Source organism: Linepithema humile, chromosome 3, assembly GCF_040581485.1.
Source record: "Linepithema humile isolate Giens D197 chromosome 3, Lhum_UNIL_v1.0, whole genome shotgun sequence".
Lineage (NCBI taxonomy): Eukaryota > Metazoa > Arthropoda > Insecta > Hymenoptera > Formicidae > Linepithema > Linepithema humile.
This window is the reverse complement of record NC_090130.1, coordinates 12,518,880-12,532,448: the sequence shown is the minus strand read 5'-3', so window position 1 is coordinate 12,532,448 and position 13,569 is coordinate 12,518,880. Positions and strand designations below refer to the sequence as shown.

The following is a 13,569-nucleotide window of genomic DNA, read 5'->3' as shown; positions in this document are numbered from 1 at the left end:
TAAGGTTTAATAGATTATACAATACTTAAAAGTCTTATACTTACTGTCTTATACTGATTTTATTTTTACTCGCGTACTATATTATTATCTTTACTTATATGCTATGTGTGTAATATAACCATAGTACGCATTATATTGCTGATTCGTTAATTTTTCGTTTTAATCATCGTTTTTTTCCGTCCGTTTTTATTATAAAGCTATATACACTTGACAGTAGAAGTAAACTCACTAGAATAAAGTATGATGAGTAAAAACCATATGGCAATAAATATATTTTTTTAGTCAGAAAACATTTGCAGACTATTTGGTTGTTCTAATTCTTGTTTCGTTAATTCGATGGTTTCACACAACATAAGCAATAATCGACGAGCATTACATGATATCGTACTCTGCAAAAAAATAGATGAATTGAAAAGAATTGTGAAATAAAGAGCATTAAAATTATTGTGAATTCCTTTCTGTCTGTATTCTCCTATTCCTATCCATCCATTTTATTTTCAGAAACTATAGGTAATTAAAAAGATTAATTCGATATTGAGTTGCGAGATATCTCGTCCAAAGCATCAGGCGGACGATATTGGGTCGCGAGATAATTCATTTATGAGTGCGAAGGGATCAGCTGCGGTATTAGATATATTAGAATAAAGTGTCTAGATGTTAAAAAAATTGACAGAATAGAAAGTTTGAGATCTGCCGAAAATTGGTTATATTGATATGACCTTCAAATGTGACTTTAAATGACACCGTGAAGATGAACTTTGAAATCTTAAATGCGAATCCCCATTTTTTATTCCATATTCTTGTAGCTGAAATCGAGACGTTTTCAATACACTATAATAAAGTTATTTTTCATTAAGTACTTTCCGAGTTATAAGGCTTGAAAATTACAATAGAGTGAGAGAGATAGAAGCGCACAGAGCGCGTAACGCATTGCCACATTCTCTTTCTCTCTCACTCTACCGTAACCTTTAAGCCTCATAACTTGAAAAGTTCTTAATGAAAAATAACTTTATTATAGTGTTTTGAAAACGTCTCAACTTCAACTACAAGAATATATAATTAAAAAATGGGGGTTTCCATTTAAGATTTTGATGTTGACCTTGATCGGGCGTTTCAAGTTCATCCCAAGGTCAAATAAATATCATCTGCTAATAGATTTTTTATAACTCTACTTTTTTTGTTTGAAACATTTTTTCAGTAAATCAATATTTTCTGAGATAATTCTGAGACCGTTCCGGAATTTTTTGCCATCACTGTATAAATGTTCACAAATTAACAGATGGTAGTAACAGTAAGTAGTAAATGATGGTAAATATCATTACTTTTGTTAATGTTACTTCTTCATTGTTTAAAACTAGTATTATTTACAATTTACCGTTATAAAATCTACGCCAGAGTTTAGCACGATCTGCACATTTCGTCCGATTTCCGTAAGCTAACGCCTACCGGCTCCCCACTACATCTTGAGACAACGCATACAACGCTCTGCCTCAGGTACAACGCATTTCTAACGCGATGAGGTTCCGTGCTCCCTGACTGCCAGATATATAATTCGAGTCCTGGGAATACCCAATCCACACACACATATATATACATGCAAAAATATGTATTATCAAGGACCGTCCTGGAAACACATGATAAATAACAATCTGTTTTTCCAGGACAGTCTTGGGAATACTCATCGCATGCCCATAATATCCAGGACGGGTCTGGAAAGTGCCAAAAGTCGTGGGAATGCATTATGCAGGTCAGAAAATGACCTGGGAAGGCTCAATCCACCTATATATATATATATATATTTACATAACTCACCATATGTTCTTTTAATCCTTCTTTGCTTGATGCAAGAATTTTTTGTAAAAATTCGATTTCCTCTATAGTTTTCAGAGGAAAGGACAGTTCACTCAACTCATCATTTGGCGTAGGGCTACGATTTTCTCGTGTCCGATTTGACACATTTAAATTCAACTTAGTTAATATAAGTTGATATTGTTCAGTTAGATGATTGACATCAAATTTTATATCTGCTAACATTCTTTCAATACGTTGAAGATAATCTAATAATAATACAAATATATATAAATAAAGCTACATTAAGAGTTTGTTCGCGTCGCATGTTTCAACTCGCTCCAATACTGCTCCAATACGCTCCAAACTATAGTATACGTAACGTAATACTATAGATTGGAGCATATTGGAGCGAGTAGGAGCATGTTGGAACATGCGACGCGAACAAACCCTAAGATTCGATAAAACATAATTTTTGAAGAACCATTATTTTCGATTAAACAGATAGTTAAAAAATGTTACATTTTCATCTGCATTTCAGAAAATATTAGTTTTTAAAGGAGAAAAAATATATTTCTCGAGATGATATTAACTTCAGATATATTTAAATGCAAAAAATAAAATATTTTTGGCTTTAGTATTCAATAATCGCAAGCATATTCCTTATAAGAATTGTAAATTGATATTTTGTCTAAAAATGAATGCTATCAAATTATGTTCTACTTACTTCTAATTGTAATATATTCATCTTCTTCTTGTACATTTTTCGTATCTAAAAGAGTATATAAAATTATATTATGAATGCATATACATATATTAATAAAATCTTACAACACAGAAGTTATTTAAAATATATGATAATGAATTATGTTTTACTTACTTCTAATTGTAATATATTCATCTTCTTTTTGTGTATTTTTCGTATCTAAAAGAATATATAAAATTGTATTATGAATGTATACATACGTATATTTATGAAATCTTGCAACACAGAAGATTATTTATAATATAAAAGACATATTAATATGTTGATATTAATATTAACATATATGTGATATTATTTATAGTTCTCAGAATCCAAATATTTTTTAAATATGTCAATGCTCAACTATACTATAAGCCACATTGAAATGTTTATACTTTTCTAATGAATATGCAAGCATATACACATATGCATATCTTAAAATACAGGCGTAATAAATATAATTTTAATATTACTTACTTGTATGAATCATAGGCGCTTTCGGATATGGTGGTAAACAAGACTGATAATTGCTACAATCGCTTTCATCATCATCAGTATTACTTTGTTTTCTGGCTCTGACTTTTCTTTTTGTTTTGTCAGTATCTGTATTAACATCCGAAGTCATCTCAGCCTTTTTTAGTTTCTTACATGCTTCACTGTAGGATTCTATCAAAATACAATAGAAATATTCAATAATCTTTAACAATGATGAGTATGACAATATATTGGCTACAATAATTAGAAAATAACTGTTTATACATTGACAGCAGACAAAACGTTTACTTACCATATATACCAAACACTCGTTTAAATGAACATAATAACCAATCATCTTGAGGAATTAGCCGTTTTTTTATCGCTTTATTTATATCTTTATCTCTTTTAAAATTTGGATACCAACATTTCTTTGTATCTTTTTGTATCCAATCATCAGGTACTACTTGTATCCCATCTTCAAATTCTATCAAATAGAATGTATTATTTAGAACAGCCATCTTATAAATATATCACATCTGAAAAATAACACACACAAACGCAATGTAAATACATACCAATAACATATATGAACAAATGTACATACATTATGTATGCAACAATGGTACAAGTACAAATGTATTACTCCAATCAAATTTAACATATTTCATCTTAACAGATGTTAGAGGCCAAGCCGATAAATTTTCACATCGTTCCGATTTATATATTCCCAACAAGGAAGAATTACATGGTTCAGTATATAGATCACTCAAATCGATGAATTTTCGACCAATAATGCAAAGATTATTAGTAGTCATAGTGGCAATATTCTCTATGATGACAATCGAACCATCGTTTAGACCACAACAGTTATTTGGATTATAAATAGATAGACTAAAATCTGCTGTTGAATATGTTGAATATTGAGGACTATTTATTCCAGGAAAGATTGGGCCTGCATTGTGTATTCCATGTACTCCTATTTTTCGATGTTCTTTTTCAAATGATAAGCAATATTCCAATTCCGTTAAACGATTGTGGATTTGTTGTAAGGGACGTTCAGCTTTTCTAAGTAACTGTTTTATTTTTTTTAAGTAATTTTCATATCGAAAAGCGCTGAATGTATCCAGTGTACCAAATTTTCTAACATCATCTACTAAATGAATTAGTGCATGTATATTGTGAGATGAATACTGTGGACCATATAAAATTGCGAATGACTGTACAAAGTGTTCTAGTAAGGATTCGGCATAAGTAATATGTGAAAGATCTGGAGAACATAATAGCCGAATGGCCACATGTAATGTTAGAAAATTCTTGTAGATATCTTTATTTATGTCATTTTTTAAAACGATGGGGCCAGTATATAAAAGAAACTGTCTCAACTCTGTAGCTTTCCATAAGCTTAAGAAATGTAATTCTCGTGGTTTACGAACAAATTCTATTGGTATCGATGTTCGCATTTCTATTAACAATCTTGAAATCCTATTAACTAATCGTGTCGATAATCGAACAGTTAACGGTCCGGATAACCAAAAATGTAACATTTTTTTTACCACACCAATGCAAACCAAGTGCATGTAATCCAACGGGATGTGCGTTATCATACCAAAATTCGGTATATCTAATAAAATACTCCTCCCAGTATGATGCTCTATTTGTCTTTGTTGACGAAAACTTTCATTTGTCCGTTTACGACAATTTATATCCGGGAAACACATTCTCCCATCAATATATTCACCTTCAGTTATGCATTTAACACAACTAAAATAACCTGTATGTCCCTTTGTAGCAGTTACAAAAGATTTTGCGGGTGCATCAGCAATTAACGAATGTATAGATACAGATATATGTTTTCCTTTATATTCAAGTCCTTCAGTCACTAGAATTTTTGCTTCATCCACAAAATCATGTAAAAATTCATTACAATCAGATGGTTTCTTGGAACCAAAGTAACAACCAATAATAAAGATGTTACTAAGACTCGGTATTATTGAACCTAAAATTGGCCACAGTTGATTATTAGAAGAATTTGCAATTGGTAATCCATCTATGCTGATTTGCACTTCAATTAAATCAATGTCATCTCGACTTTTTCGTAGAAACTCCATAATTCCTGATCTTAAGCCCTTATGAAAGTATTCTCCTGGTGCAACTTTCCGTACATTTGTATATCTTGGTGTTCTCATCAATGTTTTCGAATTTTTCGGCAAATAGCCATTAAAGCCATGTTTTCTTAAAATTGACAATAATGCAGTAATTGCTATATGTGAAATCTGAAATTGTGCTGCCCAGTTTATTAAATCGTCCTTAATTGATGAACTAGCAAACAAATTTATATGCCCAGCATTTTGATCATAATCAAAAGTGTGTGCGATTAGACGCAATAGATCTTCCAAATTAGAACTGTTATCGTTATAATAAGAGTCATATGCAACATTTTCATTGTCAGAACTATTAAAATATTGTCGCGGCAATTCATTTCTTATTGTAACATTTGCTGTCTGATGAAGATCGCAATTAACACCGATTATTTTATGTGTACTGATATCGCTCGAATTTTGCAGATTATCTACATTAACAAAATTTGTCGACGGATTATTTATATTTTCGGTTTCAATTGCAATATTACGTGTATTGCATTTTAATCGTCGGTAATGCCTTTTTGACATTTCTGAAAGCAATTTTCGTTTTGGCATAGCTGGTATATCCTACAAAATAATATTTATGCTATTTTTCTGTTTCACATAAATTCAGATATTTAATCATTCTTCTTTTTCAGTACTATTATATTATTTTCATAACCAATTTTATATACTTTTTGATAAAATATAATCTTTCATAATCATAAATAAAATAAAATATATGAACGTGGCAAAATTAAAATGCATATATTATAACATCTTTAATGTAAGACATATAAAATAAATGGAAGCTCTTTAATCACAAAATTATAAATAAGAAAATATATTTTAATTGCGCACAAATAACAAAAATTGAGGAGAATTTAAACTGCAAAGAAAAAGACTATAACAAAAATGACTAATTTATAAGTTAACGCGATTTATTTAGACGTATTAATATTAATATTCAAATAATTAATCAAAATTAAGAGAATACCGTAATTTTAACATAAAATAGCTTCAGACGTATCAAAAATGGAATAACACAAAGAATGAAAAAAAAAAAAAGAAAAAGAAAAAAAAAAAAGAGTAATAACATGCATTTTATGTATAAAATTATTAATGAATGTAAGTATAATGTATATACATTCAAATTTCTAATAAAAAACTGTAGAAAACAAATTTAAAACAAGCACTTTAGAACTCTTCAGAAAACTTTACAACTTACCAAATTCCACAGAAAAACAAAGGATAAATAGTTTAGCCTTTACAATCTTTTTTTAATACACTCCCAATGCAACTGAAAAAAACAAACTCTTTAAGACATTTGTGATCTCTAAATATATACATTCTACAAAATAATATTATTTGTTATTTTTTTATTCCATATCAATTCAAATAGTTAATCTTTTTTTTTTAGTATTACTTAACTTTCAAAAACAATTTTATATACTGTCATAAATTATATTACTTTGATAAATAATAATAATCGTAATCAATAATAAAGCAAAATATATTATGAACACATATATAATTAAATTGCTTATAACATCTTTAATGTAAGACAATAAATAGAAAATGAATCTTAAACCGCAAAATTATAAAAAAATATACATTTTAATTCCACACAAATAGCAAAAATTGAAGAGAATTTAAACCGTAAATGAAAAAAACTATAACAGAAATATGAGTAACTATGAGTAAATATGAGTATAAAATTAATGCAGTTTATTTACAAGTATCAATATTAATATTTAAATATAATTAATAAAAAAAAAGGAATACTATAATTTTAACACAAAATCACTTCTGACATCACATCAAGCACAAAAATAACACAAAAAATCAGAAAACATGTATTTCATGTAAAAATCTTAGATAGGTAATAATGAATATGTAAGTACTCACACAACATGCATATCCAAAAGAGAACATCTCGAACATATCGTACCTCTCAAAGATATCTTTAGGAAGTCCTCTAAATATCTTTTGAATATGCGTGCTGTGTGGAATATATACATCTAAATTTTGAATAAAAAACAATAGGAAACAGAGAAAAATTAAAGCAAGCATTCAAAATTCAAAAAATTTCACAACTTACCAAATTTTATCATCAAATCAAGAAAAGTTCCACAGAAAAACAGAGAACAGGTAGATAAATAGATTGCCTGACCTTTTGACCTTTATGATCTTGTTGTAATACACAGTCTCAATGCAGCTAAAAAAACGAACTTTTTAGGATATTTGTACTGTATGTTTAATTATAAAATAATTAAAAGAAATAACAGAAAAGTTTCTTACCTGTAAAAAAACTTATCAAAGGCACAATGTCTTTAACTCAATACAAATACGCTATTGCGTATGAGTGTGTTACCACAAAGCAACACAAAGCACGTGCAGTATAATGATGCAATAACTTGTTGCGAAGTACTACATATATGTACACATTTATATCTAATGCAATGTTCTCGCGCTTGACAATTGCAACTTAATATTAATCCGCAAATGAAACGGCCTTTGAAATCCATACATAAAATGACGAAATACTGTTCATATACGTATACTTCACACTGCTTCACTGCTTCACACGTATCGACACGCTTTCGCGCCAACGATAACCCAGAGTCACGAGTAAATTAGACAAACGACTATCATGTATCACCTAGCAACGATTGTCACGCATCACCGTGATAACAGCGACATCTCGTGTCACTACATAGATTTTCTAGAATATAAATATAGATAACAACTATTAAATATCTTTGATAGCTTCTTAGTAGATACAGATATGTAGATAACATATAAATATCTACTGGATATCTTTGCTAGCTACTTGATGGACATGGAAATGTGGATAACATGTAAATATCTAATGAATATCTTTGGTAGCTACTTGATGGACATGGATATATGGATAACATGTAAATATCTAATGGATATCTTTGGTAGTTAGTTGATGCACACGGATAGATGGATAATATGTAAATATCTATTAGATATCTCCGCTTGTAATTCAAGAGACATAGATATTTTATACATCTATTAAACATCTGTAAGTTATCCATAGTAGATATAGATATCAAATGGATATATAAATATTTATTAGATATTTACTGCATATTTTGTTCTGTATGGGTAACAGTTATTTTTATCGTTATATTTTTCAAATTTACTCTATATATCTATGAATTTATAGAAAAACAATAAGAAAACTTTTTAATTTATATTTACAGCATCTAAAAATTTTTAAAAAAGCTGGTTTACAACTTATTAAAAATTTTTCTTATTTAAAATATATTCAAAATTATTACTTTTATTATATATTATTAAAATTATTACACTCTATATTAATAGCGATATTATTATTAAAATTATGTCATTTTTGTTACTTTAATAAAAAATAGTGTTTAAAAATTTTTAATGTTTACTGTAAATTTGTAGTGTTTAATTAAATCTTATATTAGAAATATTGTGCATAAAATTTGTATTATATATAAAAAAAGTAACGGAAATTGTAACAATTCGTTACTTTTTGAGTAACGGCAACGGTAACAAGTTCCTTTTTAAAATTGATAACGAGTAACGATAACGAGTTACTTTTTAGAAAAAAGAACGGTAACGGTAACGAGTTTCTTTCATAAAGTAACTTTCCCAACCTTGGTTACAAGTATATACATGGAATGTACATGAGGTATATTCTATGTATATACAGGCAGCGATCTCGTTCGAATATACATTGTATGTATATCCATATGATATCCTATGTATATCCATAAATGTATCTACCTCAGCGTATATCGTATGTATATACGTTTGATGTATATACATGAAATGTACACGGGGTATATTCTATGTATATACAGGCAGCGATCTCGTTCGAATATACATTCTATGTATATCTATAAGATATCTTATGTATATCCACAAATGTATCTACATCAACGTATATCATATGTATGTACATAGTATATATAGTACATTTTTTTCACATTATGGATATTTCATGTATATACATGGGATATCGAATGTTTACTGGGTTCTTTATAATATCTTGCAGTTCAGCTAAGAAACCTTCTATTTTATACGAGAACTGACAATATATCGAGATTATGTAAAAACTTTCTTCCTTAGTCTTTAAATGTGCACATACTGTGTTCGTTTTTAAATTGTTCCAAAGAAAATTGTGTGACCGTTATGCTATCATTATATATTATTATCGCTGCCTTAGTGTCTTGATCCTCGTGGTTCTGAACTATCTTTGCTGTCATCGATGCGTATCCTTTCACTTGTCTTTTACATAAATATGGTTCTTGAATAGTTAAAACGTTTATTTTGTTTTCACTAACTGTTTTTCTTACTTCGTGAGCTACGTTTAAGCTTCTCTGTGCGTTTATCTGTAAGAATCTTATTGTCATTCTATATAACTAATTTTGTCCTTGTATCTCTGTAACTGCCTTATATACTCCGGGCAGGTTTTATCTTTGACGCTATGTTCCATTTGCTTCCTTTTACTTCTTATACAGCACACGCATTTAGGGTTTTCTGATCTTTTTTGACATTCTTTATATGCATGTCCTTTATCACCGCAGTGACCGCAGAATTGATGATCAGACTCGCAAGTTTTTGTTGAGTGTCTATAGCCCAAGCACTTGAAACATCTGATGATGTTAATGAATTCACTTACTCTACAAGCTTTCCACTCTAAGTACACTCTTCCTCCGTCCAGCAGAACATTATACACTCTCGGTGGCACTTCGAGTATCCAGTTGACTAAATTTGGGTCTTTATTTTTCATACTGAATCTGAATAATATTCTTTCATCGTGTTGTGACTTTGTCAATCCAGATCTGTTTAGATTTTTATTCCATAATTTGTTTTTTATTTCTTCTTTTGTAATGTTTTTATCTATGTCATATATTATAATGCATGGACCTATTTTTCTTGGCTGTTCTATCTTTAAGTCTACTCTATTAAAGTCTATCTTTTTAATTTTCTCCAGATTTTCCGCTTCCATGTCAATTAACAGTGCACTATCTCTAGCTTTCCTCATATTTTTTATTCTTATTGTGTCTTTTTGTGGTTTTAAAAGTTTTAATACTTTTTCCTTAACTTCTTCACTCTTTGTGCCATTGTTTTTTTTTGGTTTAACAATTATTATTTTTTTAGTTTTTTTTCCTTTGAGAGAGTACTGTCTGTCTATGTTGTGACGTGACGCTTTTCGAGCGCCGTCACAAGGGCGATAGTCCGGCCGAGGGAGCAAAGAATCCTGGAGTTGCTTCTCGCGTTGAGAGAGCAACCCGCGAGACTCCACCATTTTCGCGCGTTATTTTATATTTCGTTCCCGTTTTTTATGTCTATTATCGTTTAAGTTGTAAGGCGAGACCCCGTGCGGGCGGCATTGCATATTTTGTGCCTCAGGGCGAAGATTCAGCATCGCCATAGAGACCGGACGCCGGGGGGATCATCAACGGGTGTCACGTGTTAGTGACCCCGCAGCAGACAAGGTCAGGTACCGCGATCCCGTCGCCTCCGCCATTCAAAGCCCTATCGACTAACTCCGCTTTGGTTTTAGTCACACACTCGCAAAGAAACGCAGCAGCGGACCTCGCCCGGCTGCAGACGACATCGAGGACTCCGAAGATGCTGCACCCGGAAGGACCGGAGTATGGCCCGGCCAGCCTAACCAGTCTCTTCCGGGAACATCGACTTATCAACGCGATACCGACCGGCCGACTTAAAGAAACCACAGCAAGCGGGGAGGGGGGGGGGGCGCCCTGGATGAACTGTGGGCGGTTCTCAGGGGCCCCCCTTTTTGGAAAATCAGCAAGATGCGCGAGAAGGCGACGCGGGATTAGAAGGACCAGCTTGCAGAGCCGAGAAGAATCACTGTTCGGTGTGCCGCAAGAGTGCAAGGACCAACGCCAGGACTCAGCCCAACGACGCCGAAGACGCCGACTCACAGTGGTCGATTTCTAAAAGAAGGTGAACTTTATTCATAACTAATTCGTCACAGTATTTAAGGTAAATAAAAGATGGTTTCTCTAATTTTTCAGCACGCTATATTTATTTTTGAGATTGTTTTAGTCGTACCTCATATCTTAAAGGTGCCATAGCCCTAAAGACGCTGTTGCATGACTCTACAAGCATGCACTGGGGGCTGTGACTTACAAATAAACCTATCTTTGTACGACTCGCCAATTTCATTGAAACTTTGCACACTTGTAGAGTAGGCAAAAATAATGGATACGTATTTTTTTTATCGGTCAACATTAAGTTTCAATGAAATTGGCGAGTCACATAAAGGTAGATTTACTTGTTAGTAAAATCGTAAATTAACACATGCTAATTCCAATTATATTAAAAAAAGTTTTTAGAGATACTGAATTTATTTTTAAGATTATAAGACAAATTAAAAAAATGTATATACATAAATATTTCACCGGTCCGGAACTTTTTCACCCTGTATAAAACTAGTTGGCATAATCTATCCATAAACTTCATCATCTGCTTCGCTCAAGTCTTCTTCTCTTTCGTCTTTTTCTTCTTGTTCTTCTATTTCGATGATATCTGTATCCTCCTCTCGATCTCGGTCTTCTGCATCGTCTTCCTCTATGAGTAGATTTCACATCTCCTGATCCTCTGATTTTTTGCTTTCTCGTGATTTCGGCAAGCTTGAACAGGCCATTGTACTCAGTAATGGATCTGAGCTGAGGAGAAGTCTTCGAAAAAGGTCATCGTTCGTATTTTCTCTCGAATTTTTCCGTGTGAAATACTCCCGAAAGAGCCGGAATTCTTTATTTTTTGACTCAGCAGCCTCTTCACTAAGTTGCCCAATTGGTACTATGAAGTTCTCGATAACAGAAGCTCCGTGAATAAGTATTTTGTGCACTGTGGTAGGCATATAATACCACTCGTATAGCTTAACGTATATTTTAGCCGTCTTGAGGCAGTACATATGGAACTTCTGTATATTAATTGGCCTTCCACTGCGCATCGCTTTCAAAATAACGTTAAAGCGCCTGATTAAGTTCTCGTCAATACCCGAAATCGTAGCTGACAATGTAGAATTCTTAAAAAAACGTCTGGCTGTATTGCCATCATTACTTGTACCGAAGCCAGGCTTCGGCATATCAATAATGATACCCATTTTTTCACGAAATTTCTGTTGTAATTTCTTTTTTCTCTCATTAACGATGGGCTTCATTTCTTTCGGAACCCTCCATTTTTTCACATCAAGACGATATGCAATATGTCAAGCAAGCACTCAAAAAAACGAATGTTTGCATGCAACACTGACAGCCCAAATCTAAATTGTGAGGTCTGCTCAGGTCGATTACGTATAGACTGAATTTTGTTCATTTCCGTCGGAACAGCATTGCAGATATAACAACGCATTCCGGATGCTTCGCTTAAAACGTTGCATATTTTTCCATCTACCATAGTTAATAGCATCGAATAATTGATTGGGCCAATTTTTGATGGGTACGGCTCTAACTTGTTAATTTGCTCTAGGATGTAAGCTTCTTCCTCTTTGAAAATTTCATTTGTCTCGTGCAACCACTGCACCCGTATCGGCCTACAAAAGCGGGTCAACGAAGGTCTCGGGTTTTTCCATATCACTGTATTCGAGGCATCCACGAGCTGCAGGGGTACCATCAATGTAATGAAAACGCTCTCATAAGAAATATTTTCAGATGTTTGTTGCTTGTACTGAGAATATCCACTACTCCCGTCAAAGCCCCACTTGCAGGTCAGTATGAGACCTTCTTTCACCTGTAATGGTGATCGCAGGTTGCTGATGATGCTGTCACAGGTTTTCGCCAATAAATCCTTCAATGGTACCTCGCATTTTTTCTCCGTAACAGTGATATTTGCCGGATACAAAGATTTTTTTGCATCCACAATGGGATCATATGCCGGATACAAATCATGGCCATGCTCTCGTGCATTACGTCGAAGTACCAGGTACTGTTTCTTTGTAAGATTCTCACTTATAATTAGTGAAAGTTGCGACGACTTTTCCATCGGGCAGAAGTAGACCCGCCGGTAAGCGTATCAAACCTCGTTGCTTTATTTACTGGATGTTACCAATTTCGACAATTCTTATGATTGGGCGCCAGGCGCGGATTAACGCGCCGCACGAACAAGTTACGTCAAAACAATATTTTATTTATTTGAAAGCAACGGCGATAAGCGCGACTAGCCCACTCTACAAATGGCAGAGGGGCGAGGTTCTTTAGAGATGCTAACCCGGTTTGGAGAGAGGAGTCTGAAATAGACGGTTATTAAGAACACACTAATCAGTAACAAATAACATGTATTTCCAGTAATGAGGTGATATAGATAATTGAGTAATCAAGTGAGTTCGACGCCGGGTGATCGGCGCCTTAACAATTCCGTGGAGCGGAGACATAAATTACCTCGGAGAGAGGCTCTATG

The 13,569-nt window shown here is 32.6% G+C and overlaps 1 protein-coding gene and 1 pseudogene across 2 annotated transcripts; both read right to left on the bottom strand.

Annotated features, from left to right (window-relative positions):
• Positions 1-4: 4 nt before the first annotated feature.
• LOC136998503 (uncharacterized) lies at positions 5-3,618 on the bottom strand. Of its 2 annotated transcripts, XM_067351172.1 has the most exons (5): positions 3,321-3,618; positions 3,011-3,199; positions 2,669-2,713; positions 2,516-2,560; positions 5-2,057 (listed from the first exon to the last, which is right to left on the bottom strand). In XM_067351172.1, exons 1-5 carry the CDS (start codon positions 3,526-3,528, stop codon positions 1,780-1,782), a joined length of 765 nt encoding a protein of 254 aa, XP_067207273.1. In that variant the 5' UTR covers positions 3,529-3,618; the 3' UTR covers positions 5-1,779. The 2 variants fall into 2 exon arrangements, with proteins under 2 accessions (XP_067207273.1, XP_067207274.1); XM_067351173.1 differs by lacking the exon at positions 5-2,057 and having other exon boundaries at positions 2,444-2,560.
• A 472-nt stretch (positions 3,619-4,090) lies between these two features.
• Positions 4,091-7,341, bottom strand: LOC136998502 (uncharacterized; annotated as a pseudogene).
• Positions 7,342-13,569: the final 6,228 nt, after the last annotated feature.